Source organism: Colobus angolensis, unplaced genomic scaffold (genome assembly GCF_000951035.1).
Source record: "Colobus angolensis palliatus isolate OR3802 unplaced genomic scaffold, Cang.pa_1.0 Scaffold53, whole genome shotgun sequence".
Classification (NCBI taxonomy): Eukaryota; Metazoa; Chordata; class Mammalia; order Primates; family Cercopithecidae; genus Colobus; species Colobus angolensis.
Genome location: NW_012118821.1, coordinates 12,016,848 through 12,034,562, shown reverse-complemented (window position 1 = coordinate 12,034,562; position 17,715 = coordinate 12,016,848). Strand labels below are relative to the sequence as shown.

The window sequence follows — 17,715 nt, the reverse complement described above, 5'->3', positions numbered from 1 at the left end:
CGTGGTCACCTCTCAATCCAGGACAACCAGGTGGGACGGGGTCCCCAGGCCCCTCCAGCCGGCCTGCGCACTGGGAGGGGTGCGCACTGGGGTGGAGCCCACAGAGGTTCGTGCCATTTGCGGGGGGAGAAGCCTGGCCCTCCTCTTCGCGGGTGGAATTCAGTCTGCGAGGCAGGAAGCCACCGGCGGGAAACACCCTCTCGCTTTGCTAAGGGTCTCGTTTCCCCCACTCTTTTTCCTTTTTACCCAATAAATCCCATTTTTCTCACTCTTCAAATAGTCTGTGAGCCTAAATTTTGTGGCCACGTAACAAGGACCCCATCTTTCACTGAACTAAGGAAAAGTCCTGCAACAGACGTGCTCACTATGAACCCTGGATGAGGTGGACCCAGGTCACTGCCCAGACGGGGATGGGATCCCGAGAGGTGCTCACCAGGCGGCAGGGTGAGGGCATCACTAGGGGCCGACGTTGGCTCCAGGAGGGGAGGGGGAGGCTACACCTCCCATCCGAGGTTCTCCTGGACATGAGCCCAGAGGGGACAGGAACACAGAACTGGCCTCATGACCAGAATCACCCTTTCCCACGTGAGCAGGTGCATAGCTCTCAGGTGAGGAGGCTGTGAGGAGGACAGTGTCAGCCACATGCCCAGGACACCCAACCTGTGCCCACAGCTGAAGGTCAGTACAGGACCATGGGCACATGCAAGACCTGGATGGTCACGGTCCGGTATGTGACATCCGGCCAGTCGGTCCTGGCGGAGCGAGCTGCTCCAGGCACCCGAGGAAGCACAGGATCCCCAACCTCCATCTGCTCGGAAGCAGAGAGGGCTATTCAGGAGGTCTGGAGAGGTGGGGCAGCTGGCGTGCCCTCGTCGGCCTGGGGCCCCTCAGGGACGTGAGGTTAGAGACTGCTCCCAGCAGACAGCAGCCAGGACACAGCATACCCTCTAGATGCAGCTCTGTACATCTAACACAGCATCCCAGTCTGGGGTTGTAGTGTTCAAGCACCTCTAGTAAAGTGAGCAAACAGGAGAGGGGGACCTTGCCAGACACCCAGAGAGAGGCTGAGAACAGAGGGAAGGCAGCTGTCAGCATAATCCAGGCTGTTACCAGTCTGCCCTAAACTTGGCTACTTTCTAGAGCATTTATCTGGTAATGTCTTTCTACTGTCTGTTATCTATCAAATATGGAAATATTCATCCCATCTTCCTACCCAGGATGTAGTTTTTAGTTTGGCTTGTGATATCTTTATCCTAAAGAAAAAAAAAATCACCAATAGTTCTGAAGGGCTACGTTTCACTCCACTTTATTTCACTGAATAGATAAAACAAACACCATAAGACCACTCTGGAGTCAGGCTTGTCTCTTGGCACTTTGTTTCTTTCTCGGTCTAGTTCATTGCATACACTCAGTAATATTGAACTGAAAGTAACGGCTCAAGACCATGAAGGAAAACCCAAAAAGAATGTCACAACTTTCTCCGCCAGTAATAAAATGCCTTAATTACAAGAAATAGCTCAGTATAAGGAAAAAGTATATTAGGAGGCCTTAAAAATTGGGTGGAATTACGGGTGCGGTGGCTCACGCCTGCCATCCCAGCACTTTGGGAACCCATGGCGGGCAGATCACCTGAGGTCAGGAGTTCAAGACCAGCCTGGGCAACATGGTGAAACCCTGTCTCTACTAAAAATACAAAAATTAGCCAGGCGTGGTCACACGCGCCTGTAATCCCAGCTACTAGGGAGGCTGAGGCACAAGAATCGTTTCAACCCGGGAGGCAGAGGTTGCAGTGAGCCGAAATCGAGCCATTGCACTCCAGCCTGGGCAACAAGAACAAAACCCCATCTCAAAAAAAAAAAAAAGGGTGGAGATCAGCCTCCTTAGTATGCTGTAGAAAGAAACAGAATATAGCACAGGAGTTCTTTCTACACTGGTTTTACTTCTACCAGTAAAGTATGCACTGGAATTAAACATTAATTTGATGAATTTAAAGATGATTTTTTAAAAATGTTGGCTGGGCATGGTGGCTCACGCCTGTACTCCCAGCACTTTGGGAGGCTGAGGTGGACAGATAACTTGAGCTTAGGAAATCAAGCCCAACCTGGGCAACATGGCAAAACCTTGTCACAAAAAAAAAAAAAAGAAAGAAAGAAAAAAGAAAGAAAGAAAAACAAAAAAACCCACAAAATTACAAAACTTAGCTGGGCATGGTGGCACGTGCCTGTAGTCCCAGGTACTCAGCTATTTGGGAGAACTGCTTCAGCCCGGGAGGCTGAGGCTGCAGTGAGCTGTGATCATGCCACTGCACTCCAGCCTGGGCAATACAGCAAGACCCTATGTTGAAAAAAAAAATTTTTTTAAGTCTTAATTGCCTATCAAAGGACTAACTATTTGCCACATTGTCTGAGCCACATGTTTTTCATTTTGCTCTCTAATGGATTCAATCCACCCTCCATATATTCTCATTCTTTCAGAATCAGACTGTTACCAACATTTCACTACACTTGAAAAAGAACCAGGTGAATGGATAACAGAGAGAAGTAAGGATTTGCAGCAAAGGAAACACAAAAGGTATCATTATACTCACAATCTCTTCATAGATTCCAAGTGATTAAATGTCCCTGGTACTAAATGTGTAATCCGGTTGTTATGCAAAAATCTGTTGAAAGAGATTTTATAACAAACCAATTTTGAAAAATATGTCTTAAAATGTGTAGAAAAGAATATAAGCAGTCAAATATACATCAGCTTTTAAAAAAATCTCAGTGATTACATTTATTTAATACAAATGAATCTGAAAACAATGTTGTTTACTCCAGCAAAGAAATGGATTTTTTTCCTATTTTATCAACACTTTCAATTAAAGAGAAAATTCTAAGTCCTATTTCCAAATTGTTAGACCAGAAATATGGACTTTATATCAAAACAGTTTTCAGGTGTTTGGTGGATATTGACCTTAATCTAACCAAGCCAGTGACTGAGGCCTGGGCTCTGTGAATGGAAAGGCAAGGAACAACACACAACTCACAGCCTCTCAAGCTTCGGGAGATGCTGGAACGACTCTGGGTCCAAAGTTTCTATCTGATTAAAGTGCAGGTATCTAGAGCAGTTAAAAGAAAAAAAAAAAGTGTAACTTACAATTTAATTTATTTTCTTAGATCCAGATTTTTGCCCCCAATTTTTTTCTAGTCATTTCAAATCCAGGTATCAATAGATAGCTCACTCACTAGACTTCCTACGTTGTATGAAAAATACATAAAATTATCAAATGATTTGATAAATACAACTGAACACTAGGCACAGACGTCCACTCTAGTGACTGGGTAAGGGTGAGGGAGGCCTAGAGGTGCTCACGGAGGTCCTCGACACCATGTGAGAAGGGCCTGACTAGGCCATTTTTGCTCCCAAAATATATGGAAAAAAGCAAAAATCTAAAGCATAACTTTAATGATAGCACATACATAAATAGGTGAATACCTTCACTCAAATCTTTTAACTCGTATGAATTTGGCAGGGACATCATCACACACTTGGGCAGAGAGTATACTGTCAGACACAAAGACATCCTTCAAGACCACAAAGGAAACACAGAAAGAATGTCACACGACTTTCTCCGTCAATCCTGAAGCGTTAAACAAGAGACCGTCTTTCCCCGGGTGTGTGATGGTACAGCACACCCAGTGTTTCTATTTCTTCCCATTTCACGTGTCTCCATACTTCTACAATTTATACTTTTAGATATAACTCATTCTTTCTAATTTTTCCTGAATATGAAATTTCTCGTTTTGAAAAGTGGGTTTTTTCCTCGTAAGTCAAACACAAAGTCAGTCTTCTCCCTGGGGTGCTCTGCTGGGAGATCCCTCCTGCCCACTCAGGCGTTCCCTGCAACCAGCACGCATTTTAAACGAGTACTTCTTCAGGAGGCCCAAATGAGTAAAGCAGCAGCAGGCCAGTGTTCACAGCTCTTCACAACTCCACGAAAGGAAGAGTCTTCAGAACGCACGCCTGAGAATCAGGTCTGTGGACATTCTGAGAACACCGTCACCGCCAGGGCACCAGAGTGCGGCTGCCAGGGCCCCCCCATCCTGGGGCCAGCTCCCTGGGCAGCACCCACACAGGCCACACTGAGTCTCTGCGGACGCCTGCAGCCGGAGGGCCCCCAAACGCAGACTGTCCCTGCCCCTCGTCCCCGGACAGGTCTGTGCTCGGCACTCTGCGCACGAATGGGAAACACGAGGGAAGGAAAAACTGGAGCAGGAGGACAAGGACAACCGCCCGCCGTGGGCGAGCATGACGGGCAAGCACCAGACGCGGGGGTCCCGAGGAAGGCCGAGCCCTCCGTGATCCCTGGAGCCTCGTCTCGGCCGGGCAGTGTGCTGACAGAGCGCCTGTGGTTTTTTGGGGTCCTTGGTCTTTCGCAGCACACGCCCATGTGAGACCCAGGCACCATCAACACACAGTGGCCGTGAGCCGCTCAGCGAGGTTTCGGTGCAGGCAGGCAGGGGTGGAGTCTCCCAAGCAAAGCCCAGAAGGATGAGGAGGTGCTGACCAAGGGAAGGAAAGGGGGGATTTCCAGCCCCACGGAGAGTGGTGGGTGTAAAAATCCCTCCACCCGGACTCTGCAATGCAGGCTGGCCAGGGGGACGGCTGAGCGTGTGGGACTTGGCACCTGCTGCACGGGTGCTACAGGAAATGACGGGCCAGGGTACACGGGATTTAGAGAGGCCGGGGCCCCGGCAGCCTGGGGTGTCCTTCACCCCTCCCTGAACAGTTGAGGAAACAGGACCAAAGACAGGAAATGACTCCCCAAATACACTGAGATCATCACTGAATTCAAACGCATGCTTCCTGACTGGCCAGGTGTGTTTTCTGTTCTGTGTCCACAGCTTCCTAAGGAGCTTTTCTGGATCAGGGATACTCAGCTCCCCCAGGACAGCATCTGCGGGCTCTAGGGCATTCCTGCATTCCGCTCTCCCAGTGTCACCAGGAATGCATGTTTGCAATAGCTCAGGGCTACAAAGCTCATCGGGGGAAGGGGTGCAGGTAGCCAGGGTCCCGCACAAGCCGCCCGCCCTGGACACACAGCCTTTTTGCCCAAGTCTCTCACTGAGGTCTGGTGGACTCGCTTATCTCCTCCCCAACAGTTCCCTGCCTGAGGGTGGGGCCGGGCTGCCCTCAGGCTCACTGTACAGCATTTAATGAATGGAACCCAAGTCACGGCACCAGAGACCCCAGACCTCACCTAACCCTGGGTGCTGAAGGCAGCCTGGCCAGCTCATAAAGCCTCCCCATCATCCAAAATTTCAGTGAACATCTACTTAGTGATTCACAGACGCCCTTCCTTGTTCAGCCTCAGGTTTCTCCCCTGACTTGCCCTTTCCTTCCTTAAAAATAACACTGGACTCACTCAGCACAAAGCCAGATGTGGATTTTCCAATCCATTCAGGATCGAAGAACTGTCTGCTATGAAGATGTTCTCGCCCCCACTGAGTGAAATGCTTGCTGGATATGAGAGCTTGCTCCTTTGCAAGCTCTCCCTACATCTGGGTGTTCCCTGCAGACCTCCATGTGTTTCTGCAATGAGGTGCACTGTCCTTCTCCATAGAGACAGACGATCTCTTCCCAAATCTACCCACGCCCTGTCCACGCTCACTTGAATCCACACACACTTTCGGAAACATGAGCACTGTGGGTCCTCAGGATGCACAGTCCCCGAGTGGTCTCTCCCCCGCACCGCTTGGCCTCACACTCTCTGACAACATCGCTTTGTCCAGTCAGCCAGTGACCTGTGACCAGAGATCAGCAGCTGTGGCAGGAGGACGTCACGCTGCATCACAGCAAACAGCTGCTTTCATCCACATTCCTAAAACCGTGACAACTTGCAACTCCCCAGGAATGGGCTCAGCTTGCCGAGTGAAAGGTGACTGGCCGAGCAAACAAACCAGGACAAATCCTCCTTTCTGCCAGGACATTGTAATGAAAAATCAACATGCTGACTTCACAGCAAAGTACGACTTCACGGGCGGCCAAGGAAACTAGGAGTGTTTCATTCTACGCTGCACACACTAACTAGAACTACAAGGGAAAAAAGGTTTTCTCCAAAATAATGGCATCACAATTGAAGAAATTCAGCTCATGTGTTCAGAGTCATAATGAGGAACAGTGAACGAGGCAAAGAGCCCTCTCCTCCCCGGGCATCCTGGATATTTCCCCTATGAAGGACGCCTTGATCGGACTTGTGCGCCTGCCTGTCTCTCCTCTAAGTTGTGACAGGGATCCCACTGATCTTACTGTCCCTGGTGTCAGGAGAGCATGGCCCAGGGTCTGGTGCCACCATAGGGGAAACCAGTGATGCATCCTGAGGGGTGGGTGGAGGGCTGGCTGGGCGGAAGGCGGGGCGGAGGGCGAATGACTCGCCCATGCCTGTTTTTCTGTCATCATGCACGTACTCCCCGCACCTCAGGTAGCATAGTCATGCATCATGCAAACAGCTAGCTCAGTCGACTGGTCCCTACAAGAGGAAAAGAGCCAGGCGGCATCCGAGAACTAAAGCATGAAGAGAGGGGGCACTTACAGTTGCTCTAGAGAGGCAAGTCCCTTAAATGCTTGCCTGTCAATTGACTGGATCTCATTCTTGTACAGATAGCTGAAAGAAGAAACATTGGGGAGCATTAGCACACAGACAGGAGGCCAAACTTCAGACGGAAAAGAAGAATTAAACTGACGCAGGAGACAGTTTTACAATTAATGACTGTATTCGAATGCAAACAAACCGTCTGCACAGTGAGTACAGAGTGCCTCTCCCAAGGGCTTCCCTTCCCTCAGATCTCAAGTGGGCCAAAAGCAACTGGTGCCGACTGAAGGCGATCAAACCGCTGCGACGGGTTTTTCAGGCAATTCACAGACCTTAGACTATGGCTAATGAATTGCTGACAATACATTTGCTTCAAAGTCTAAACAAGATAAAAACCATTTTCCACAGGCATGTACAATGCACCGGTGGTAAGATTCTATAACTGATATTGATACATCTCTAAAATACCTAGGAATAATTTGGGGAGTGGACCATATGAAGACCGAATGTGTCCTGAATAACTCACCCCTAGAATCGCATTCTTAGAAAACAGAAGCAATAGAGGCATATTGGAAGAGTCACACAGTTGGCCTGGCGCTTGTCTTTGTGTAAAATGGTGGAAAATCTCAACAGAAGAATCGTATTTCCTAACATGTGACCTTGGAATGTCAGTGTCCATAAAGGAAGCTCTGCTGGAACCCGCCCACACTCGCGCACTCCGGACCCTCTGGGGCTGCACTGGCGCCGTGTGGCAGAGCTGAGTGGCCCCGGCAGAGACTGTGCAGCTCACAGAGGCCTGGTCCTGCACTGAAAACACCTGCCAAGCCTGACCTAACAGACGGAGGATGAAAATTTCCACACCAAAGTATCACAATTCCAAAAAGAGCCACAAAACCATGTGCATTGTGCCCACCCATCTCGGACATGACTCGCCCTCAGCCAGTTTGCTTCACAACGCAGCTCTAGGCCAGCAGCTTGGAAGAGCCCAAGAAGGCTGTGAATCTGTGTCTGTGCCCAGACTCGGGGAGACCTGCCACTACTGTGTCTTAGAATCCCTGAGCTCCATCTCTGACATACGCAGATGAGCAAGTCAAAATCTATGCTTTTCCTACTTGCCAAATTCAGGCAGACACGTCTCTTCAAAATTGATTATTTAGGACTGGGTTTCACCTACTCGTTCCACTAAATAAACAACATTTTTTGTCTCGATGCTTATAATATTATATAATTCATATCCAGAAGGGCCGAATGTCTGATTGTAAGTTAATTAATGTGTCTGGTGCAGGATCCAGTTTAACAGAACCAGCACTGCTAGCCTTACTCCTTACAACCCATCTAAGTGGATCTCACATCCTCCCTCCATGCAAATTTGCAGAGCTAACTTCATAAAGAGTTATAAGCCTTGGCCGGGCGCGGTGGCTCACGCCTGTAATCCCAGCACTTTGGGAGGCCGAGACGGGCGAATCACGAGGTCAGGAGATCGAGACCATCCTGGCTAATACCGTGAAACCCCGTCTCTACTAAAAATTTTAAAAAATTAGCCGGGCGCAGTGGCGGCGCCTGTAGTCCCAGCTACTCGGGAGGCTGAGGCAGGAGAATGGCATGAACCCAGGAGGTGAGGCCTGCAGTGAGCCGAGATCACGCCACTGCACTCCAGCCTGGGCCACAGAGCAAGACTCTGTCTCAAAAAAAAAAAAGAGTTACAAGCCTTAACACAAACCACCCAGAACTCCCCAGTGACTGAGAGCCCAGTGCCCACAGCAGAGGCCTGGCAAGGTTGTTACTTTTCTGGGCTGCATGTGTGGGAATCCTTGAATTTCCACTTAATGCCTGGGCCTCAGTTTCCTCTTTTCTAAAATGGACAGAAATCATTGAGATTAACGTGTAAATATATGTGTGTGTGTGTGTGTGTATATATATACAGCCCTTACAAAATGGCCCCGCACACATTAACTACTGTTCACATGGGAGTTGTTACTATACTTCTGGAGAAGGCAAGTTGAAATGTAATTTTCTGTGCCCATTTCTTTAAAAAGAGAAACAAAAACAAAGTATCAATGAGAACATCGTTTTAAAGGCATTTTAAAAAATGAAAGGGAATCTTTTTAAAGAATACACAGGACAACTGAATCCAACTGACATGTGTGAATGTTGTTTATAAAGACATTGGGATGTAATTTATTTTCATAAGAATGAGTGGGTACTGGCTGGGTGTGGTAGCTCACGCCTGTAATCTCAGGACTTTGGGAGGCCAAGGCGGGTGGATCACCTGAGGTCAGGAGTTCGAGACCAGCCTGACCAAAATGGTGAAACCCCGTCTCTACTAAAAATACAAAACATTAGCCAGGCGTGGTGGCGAACGCCTGTAATCCCAGCTCTTCAGGAGGATGAAGCAGGAGAATCCTTTGAACCTGGGAAGTGGACGCTGCAGTGAGCTGAGATCACGCCACCGCACTCTAGCCTGGGCAACAAGAGGGAAACTCCATCTCCAAAAGAAAAAAAAAACAAAAAAAGGGGGTGAGTATTGATCATAATAATAAATTGTGATTTTCTACTTCATCATAGAGTTGACCCTTGAATGAGTCCTGTCTCAAGAAATAATTTCACTAAGAAATGTGAACTAAAGGGAAGGCTTATGCCTTACTAGAAGTAACTGGAGTTCCAAGAAAGAAGAACTACTCAGCCTCTACAAGTATACTTTGGTACTGACTCCATATAGAAGGCTGAAATATCAATAAACTTCAGGAGAGTTCTTCAGCATTTAAGTTGTACACAGTTTAAATCACAGCATTTAAGTCTTACACAGTTTCCTAAATCAGCACTTATCAAATGTTCTCCACCAATGAGCGCTGAGGAGGCGGAGGCTGCCGTGCTGTGGAAAGGGGTCCCCAGGCCTCTCTGCACAGCTTCCCTCCTCTGCCCTGGTCTTTAGTCCGTTTCTGAGTCATGACCCACCAGTCTGTGCTCCCTCCACCCCAGTGATCTGTGTCCTCCGCCGCCAGGGACACTGCAGTTTGCTACCGAGGGAGCGAGGGAAGAGTGTGGAGTGCAGGCGCTCAGAGAGCCGCTGTGCAGCAGATGAGGTCGGACGAGGGTCATTGAAAAGAGATCAGTGAAAACAAAGCATCCCAACAACTCCACTTTGAACACGTTTGCTGAGTGCATAGTAAGTTGCTCTTAATAATTCAAAACCAGTGACAAAAAATAAAATATTAAAAAACCTGTTAAACCTATTAAACACACATATACACACACAAGGAATGCTGGCTATCAGCTGACCGGATCTACTTTCCAGGAAACAAAAGTCCTTTTCTGGAACTTGCACGACACTCGAAATACAAAAAAAAAGGGGGGGGGGGCGGAAATAAACCAATAAAAGGTCTGTCTCTCATTTTAGAAATGTGGGACAAAGCTTAGTCATGTTTATATGAAATTAAAAATTAACATCCTATGCCACAATGATGGAGGTGAAAGTGTGTATGTAACACTGACAAATATCTTCACAGAGGGAATGTATTTTAATAAAGAGTTAAAGGCAGCTCTGTAATTAACAGTCACAGAGTATACATCAACAATAACAAGACAACTTTGTTTTAAGAATCGAAAAACCTAGAGCATTAGGACAAACACCTAATGCACGTGGGGCTTAAAACCTAGATGACAGGTTGGTGGGTGCAGCCCAGCACCATGGCACGTGTGTACCTAGGTAACAAACCTGCACGTTCTGCACGTGTAGCCCAGAACTTAAAGTAAAATAAAAAACAAATCAAAATAACTTAAACATTTTTAGGTTCACGTATGATAAAAACTTCCAATAAAAATGGCTGAAATAAATAATTTTTATTAAAAATAGCTCTCTTTGGAAAGTGACTAAGTCTTAAAAGAATAATCTTCTAAAAGCACATGACACACCCTTCTCCTCTGAGTGTTTCTCTTCAACCTTTCCAATTTTAGAGCAAGTATGTGTGTGACTGAGACTAAACCAGGAAGCTCATTTTCTAAACTGCAAAACTGATCTCAACGAGCAAAAGACGTGTTAAATGAAAATAAATAGATTAAACTCAGTTTTTAAAAGTGAAATAAAATTTGCACAAAAATAAGAGGTGAAATCACTTAGCGGAAGACAAGAAAATCTGCAGGAATGAGTGACATTCCACCGGGGTGAGTTATTTCGATTTTACATGTCACCTGCAGCAGGAAAGACAACTGGAAACTATTTTGATAGCTGATATTCTGCAGCACACCTGTCAGCTGTTCATCTCAGCAACTCACTTGGCATCACTTTCCCCTCTGGAAGCATCATCATTATTTCTAGAGCGATTTTCAAAGGCTGTGCATTTTAATTTTATGCAATCCACTTTACTAAGGCTTAGTGATGAAACATTAAAAATCACATAATGTATCACTTTATTTCAACGACAACCTGCTTTTATAATCCCAGCTAAATTTTTACTCACCTTCTGAAAATAAAACCTCTTTTAAATGAATATATTTACAATAATTCATAAACAGCACGAAATTTAGCTCTATTTTTAAGTAATCTAAATATAACCGTAAGCTTTTAGGTTAAAGAACTGATACATTAACTTACAGATATTTTAAATTTTCCAAGTCTTCAAATGCTCCACTAGGGATCCTCTTGATCTGATTATTATTGAGAAGCCTATGAAACAGAGTCAGTAAGAATTTTGAAAAACAACAGAAAACAAACTTCAAAGTTGTGTTAAAACATTCCGACAGCCTTGGAAAAGGCCATGTAACAATTCAGTTACAGACTTGCCATCAGCATTCAATGAACGCTGAATTCACAGGACAAAACACAGCTTTAGCGTTTAACCATCGCGGTGGAAAAGCTGCTCTGCAATGCTGTCCATACTCCACAGTTACCACCTTTTGATACAGTGGAGAAAAAATTCCTTCCCTCCTATAGAAGGGAGTCTGTATCTTTATCCTGCTGTCTCTTAGGTTTTCTGTTTTAGCCAGGACTGTGGCCAGTGCTAAGCCAGTCATGGTGGGAGGGTGTTGTGGGCGGACAGACGTGCCAGGAAAGGTGGGCCCTGTGGCCTGTGCTCCATTCATGTGCACAGACAAGGGCGTGGGGTGACAGGCCCCAGGACCCTTGCTCTCCAGGGTCAACAGTGGATAGGCGGCCCAGGCAGTCCCATGTTCCCCATGACCCTGCCCTTACGCCACTGTGCTCAGTCCTGGTGCAGAAGGGAACCAGCTTCCACTGCACTGGGCGTGCCCTGCAGAGCCAGAGGTCTGCACAGCAACACTGGACCTGGCTATGCCTGCTCCCTCCGGGCATCATGGGACTGCCTTGAACCGTCACTTCAGTCCACTCCACGCTCAGAAGCAGCACTGTCCTGCTCAACCTTGCCACAGAGGAGGAGCAGGAGCACACAGAGGTCAGCCTGACCCAGCAAGGGCAGAGCGATCTGGAGTAAGTGACCCATATGAAGGCCAGGGACAAGTTTTGCAGTCGGTCAGCATGGGTCCCAATCAACACGCAACGGACAGGCACACAGGCATGAGGCGAGACACACAGTGGCCACAGTCCTGGCATTTGCAGTCCTGGCATTCAGGAGCATTTTTCAGCCTCACTTTCCTGTTTCACTTTTCCCCACCCATGCCCACTGATTGTGGACGATGAGTTCTACCCACAGGTAAATAATGTAATGACTTCTATTTTTCTATTAGTTTCCAATAGACTATTTCCACTCACAATGTGTTCAAGTTCCTCAGCCGCCTGAATGCCCCAGGTTGGATCTCTCTGATTCTGTTAAAGCGAAGATCTCTGTGAAGAAACAAGAAAGGTATTATTATGTGAAAAAAAAAATCTACAAACATTGCTACACCTTTGCTGTTCTTACTCACTTTCAAAACAGTGACAATGCATTTAAAATATTCAACCATCCAGTTCACTCCTTAAATGAGTCTTCTTTTTCGCTGAGGCTAATAAGTGTACAAATATTTATCTGAATGGTGGAACAACAGTCTCACATTACAGAATTTTAAAAAACAGTAATTATGGGGAGAAAAATTACATAAACTACCTAAACACCCTATCTTTGGCAAACCACTGGAAAATGTCATGTTGATAAGTCTTAGGATAATAAACACAAGTTAGGTGTGATGACATTCAAGAAGACAGTCGCACCACCTGTGGAACTGAGTAAACACCTAGAGTTTACTCCAGTGATTTCATGAGCTGGAATTCGGCTGTTCCTTAGTCAATGACCTCAAGTGTTACCTTCATGAGATTTAAACTGAAGGTCTCAAAACCACGAATGTGAATTCAGCTAATTGGGAAAATAGGCTTTCTCACATATGCTTTTTACCCTAATGGTTCCAAACAGGTATTTTCATTAAATTAAACTTCCACTGTTATTTATTTATATTTATTTATATTTCAGGGGTGGAGAGAGGATCTGAATAGCCCATGAGAGACCAGAGAGCACACCAGAATTGACACAGACTGAATCTGGTGCTGGAAGGAGAAACACTTCAATTCCTGATGATCTGATGCTCAGGCAGAGAAAGCTGGGAGGCCCCGACCACAGAGGCCACGGGCCGGGGGCAGCAGCATCAGGCAGAGCAAGCTGGGAGACCCCGACCACGGAAGCCACGGGCCACGGGCAGCAGCATCAGGCAGAGCAAGCTGGGAGGCCCCGACCACGGAAGCCACGGGCCACGGGCAGCAGCATCAGGCAGAGCAAGCTGGGAGGCCCCGACCACGGAGGCCACGGGCCACGGGCAGCAGCATCAGGCAGAGCAAGCTGGGATCAACACTGCCATCAACATTCAATGAACGCTGAATTCGCAGGAGAAAACACAGCTTTAGCGTTTAACCATCGCGGTGGAAAAGTTGCTCTGCAATGCTGTCCATACTCCACAGTTACCACCTTTTGATACAGGGAAGAAAAAATTCCTTCTCTCCTATAGAAGGGAGTCTGTATCTTTACCCTGCTGTCTCTTAGGTTTTCTGTTTCAGCCAGGACTGTGGCCAGTGCTGAGGCAGTCATGGTGGGAGGGCGGTGTGGGCGGACAGACGTGCCAGGAAAGGTGGGCCCTGTGGCCCGTGCTCCATTCATGTGCACAGACAAGGGCCTGGGGTGAGAGGCCCCAGGCCGCTTGCTCTCCAGGGTCAACAGGCCACGGGCTGGGGGCAGCAGCATCAGGCAGAGCAAGCTGGAAGGCCCCGACTACGGAGGCCATGGGCCGCGGGCAACACAGACAGGTCAGAGGCCTGAAGGCAGCGACAGGAAGTGCAGACATGCAGAGGCGTCCGCTCTACCCTTGTAGACAGCCCATCCCAGCTTGAATTAAAACTATAAATTGAAGAAGTATAGAAACCACTGAAAAATAAACAGAAAGACCAATTTCTTTATCAAATACTCAGGAAAATTAAAATTCCTTACACATAGGTCCAATCCCTTTTCATATCGTCCAGCAGGGATTGGTATGGGTTGAACTGTGTGTCCCCGAAATCCACTGGGCTCACACCCAGGGCCTCAGACGTGACTATGTTTGGTCCTTAGGGTATATATCATAGGTAACGTCAGGGCATTAGGGTATCATAACAGAAAATGTTTACAACCTTCTAAGGAATCTGATTACCCTACACCAATCACTGTCAGTAGTTTGTAGAACATAAACTAGTTCTACAAACTAAGTTCTAGTTTATGGTTCAATAAGATACTTCAAAAAAAGTATCTGTGTCACTGACAGTAACAGCGTCCAGCCTAGAGGTCAGCGAATTAAATGTGTGCCCCCGTGCTGTGGGTCAAGTTCTCCTGGAGGAGAAGGGGAAGGTGGCTCCCCTCTGCCCATCTGGCTCTCCTGGGCATCATTCCACACTGTGCCCTCGCACGTGGGTTCGCTTTCCTCAGTGATACCCACTGTCCACCAACAGTCTCCTCACACACACCCTCCCCTTGCACTGCCATGCTCCTTTTTAAACAGATGAGATTTAAATTTACATTCCTACTCAGAATACCACTAGTGGCTCCATGTACTGTCCACATAGGAGCTGCTGAAAGTCAGAGGCACCAAAACTGGGAGGTGTTGCTGGAGGAAGACACGGGAGGGGAAAGCAGCCATCCAGGATGCTCACTCATTCCGTACAGAAAACACAGATCAAGTACAGATAAGGAGAGAATTCTGACCAGCTACAATTTCGGGATAAACAAATGATTGCAAAGAAGCTCCTGTACCTGAGACACAGCAAGCTGAGGGGCTACCCAGCATGTGAACAGGTAAGAAAGGCTGTCCTGAAAGGCTGAGCCACGCATCACAGCTTAGAGCAGAAATCAACCCCAACCCCATCTAATCCAGAAACCAAGCTGCTCCTCCAGGGCAGAGGATGGAGTGAGCCCCACTTGTTCTGGCTCCTCATTCCCCATGGGAACCCACACTCAAGGCACAGAGAAGGCAGCGGCAACAGCATGGAAGCTGGAAAGCAAGATGTGGATGGACTTGGCTCCTGGAGCCTGGGAAGACTGCAGAAGAGCTGCAAAACCACCCTCCTGAGGACATGCAGGCCTTTCCCCAGATCTCAAGTCAGTGCTACCAAAAACCTCTAGAGTGATGGACAGAGAGGTGCTGTCCCACACACAAGCCCCTGTGCCCTGGGTCTGAGCACCTGAGCAGTGGCCAGTGTTGAGTAAACGTGCAAAACTCACACTGGACCTCAAGGACTTCCTACAAACAAGTAGAACATAAATACATCTTCAATAAAGGTTTATATTGAGTGCATGCTGAAACATGTACAAGTCTGGCATGCAGAGTTAAATAAAACATTTTTTTAATTAACTGTTTCTAATTTTTTCAGGAAGTGGCCAGAAAATGTTAAATTACTTAAGTAGTTCTCATCATATTTCTGTGGGATGGCACTGGTTGAGGTTAAGGGGACCATTTCACAACCTGCTCACAAGCAGTTAGACCTCCCACCACGTTCTTAGGCAGACCACTAAAAAAGACTTCTACTATGAAGAGGGTAAAACAGAGGGTCCCCTTTACTGCAAAGGGGGTTATCTTAGGCGACAAAGTGAAACAATAAAAAAAAAAAAAAACCAAACCGAAATTCTAGAACTGAAAAATGTAATAGCTGAAATGAAAAGCTCATTGGATGGACTTAACATATTGAATACTGCAGAGGGGAGGGGACTTGGGAGCTACTCAACGTTAGAAATGATCTAATCTGAGGACCAGCATGAAAAAACACTCATACACCAATATTTACACACGCACATAGTCATCTGCATATGTGTGTGTTTACATTTTCTGTCTGATACCACAGCACATGAAAGGAGCTAGAAAGATTTGTCAGCAAACAGGAGCGTGTGTTTGGGTGGGATGACTCACAACACAGCTACGTCTGCACACGCTACTGGAGGGGACTTGGAGCTTCCTCAGAAACCCTCCTGTTCCAGAGCAACAGAAAGAGCACAGGGTCCAGGTTGCTGCGGCTCCATTCCCGAGACACAAGCTCAGGGCACGAAGACACCACAGACACAGGAAGCCAACGTTCGTTTCAAATATGAACCCCAACTTCGAGGTCATGAGGGCAAATGCAAGGGCTGATTTTTGCCTGAATATCTCTCACTTGTAAGATTCTAGAGAGGTCAGGAGGGATCTGCCCTCCACAGAGCAGCCAGGATTCCGCTAAGCACTGTTCCGTGGCACAAGCGCTTGGGAGCCTGTTAGAAAAGCAAATTCTGGGCCCCACCCCAAATCGTCAGAATCAGAAACTCTGGGAGTGGGTCCCAGTAATGTGGGTGCTAATAAGATTTCCAGGTGACTCTAAGTAAGGTAAAGTTTGGAAGTCATTGTTCTTCGGGAATGCTGAAGATACAATGCAAATACACACTATGTATATTTTTAAGTGTGTGTGTGTGTGTGAGTAGATATAGGAAAAGCATTTGCACACGCATGCAAATGCATAAACACTAGTAGCAGGCATTTGCTCGTTTCCTCTGCATTTCTTCCACGTCTGATCCTTAACTTACTGGTCATCATTGACATAAAGCTTACAATAAATGTAAAGCTAAACTCTCCAATTAAAAAGTGCTTAAATTTAAGTGCCACATATAAGTGCTCCCCATTTTACAACTTTTAAAATAGCCTTTGCACATGTCTGGGCAGAATAAGACGGTGGGGAGGCATTTGATCCCTGCCTTATGCACCTACATATGATTCAACAATTTGACAAACAGAATTATTATTTCAACAATCATAATAAATAGTTCCACAAAGAATCCTAACTGGGGGGAAAAAACTTGCCGAAACTTTAAAGATTTAAAGAGCACTTAAACAAGTCTTCCTTGGCTCTTCCCTGGACTTTGTGCTCCCACCCGTTCCTCCTGCAGTTGATATCTCCCGGAGGGGCTGCGGGCGCTGGAGAGGGACCCGAGGCAGATGTGGTCGCATGGCCCTAGCTGTGTGCCACATGCCAACAGGCAGACCACTGGGTCACCTGCCCTCCGCAGCTGCAGGACCACTTCTCCCAACAAGCAAGGGGCTCTGGCACTCCCTCCATGAAGTAAGTTGGCATGATGAGCATGGAGACAGATTCTAGAAAGTTCCAGGAAACTGTAAGTGGCATGATTACTAAAGCAAGCGGAACACAGATGAACACTGAGGGCTAACATCAGACAGGGCATCCATGAACTCTTGCCGAAGCCAAGGCCAAAGCCCCAGGAGACTGTGATTAAAAATGCCACACCCCGCCTGGGTAAGCGTGAGGGGTACATCCCTTCTAAAGCCTGGGGCCCTAAACCACAAAGCGCCAATGACAGTAAGCAGCAGTGAACACGGTCACAGAAGGATGAAAAGCTTGTGTGTGAAAAGTCCTTCATAAAGAGCAAAACTCTGTAAATATCCATCGTCAACACCCCTGCAATTCCAGCGGGTCTTGTCCGCTCGTTCACTGAGCACACAAAGCACGTATCCGGGGCAACCTCTGAGCTAGGCAGCAGCACCTGCGCTTGGAGAAGATCGGTGTGTACAGGGAACCCTCGAGAGCTCTCAGAAATGACCGCGGTAGGGCAAGGTCACCCCCTACTTCAGAGTGACAAAGGCACATCCTGGGGAAATGGCCAAGCACACTAAGGCAGAGCACATGAAGGTGGCTGACTGAG

The 17,715-nt window shown here is 47.2% G+C and overlaps 1 protein-coding gene across 1 annotated transcript in view; it reads right to left on the bottom strand.

Moving 5' to 3' along the window:
- PXDN (peroxidasin) overlaps positions 1–12,370 on the bottom strand; it is a 66,726-nt gene extending 54,356 nt beyond the window's left edge. The window contains exons 1-5 of the mRNA XM_011960962.1: positions 12,300–12,370; positions 11,166–11,237; positions 6,575–6,646; positions 3,029–3,100; positions 2,588–2,659 (exon numbers count right to left, since the gene is read on the bottom strand). Coding sequence (XP_011816352.1) covers positions 2,588–2,598 — 11 coding nt within the window. The 5' untranslated portion in view covers positions 2,599–2,659; positions 3,029–3,100; positions 6,575–6,646; positions 11,166–11,237; positions 12,300–12,370. The remainder of the gene's footprint in view (positions 1–2,587; positions 2,660–3,028; positions 3,101–6,574; positions 6,647–11,165; positions 11,238–12,299) is intronic.
- Positions 12,371–17,715: the final 5,345 nt, after the last annotated feature.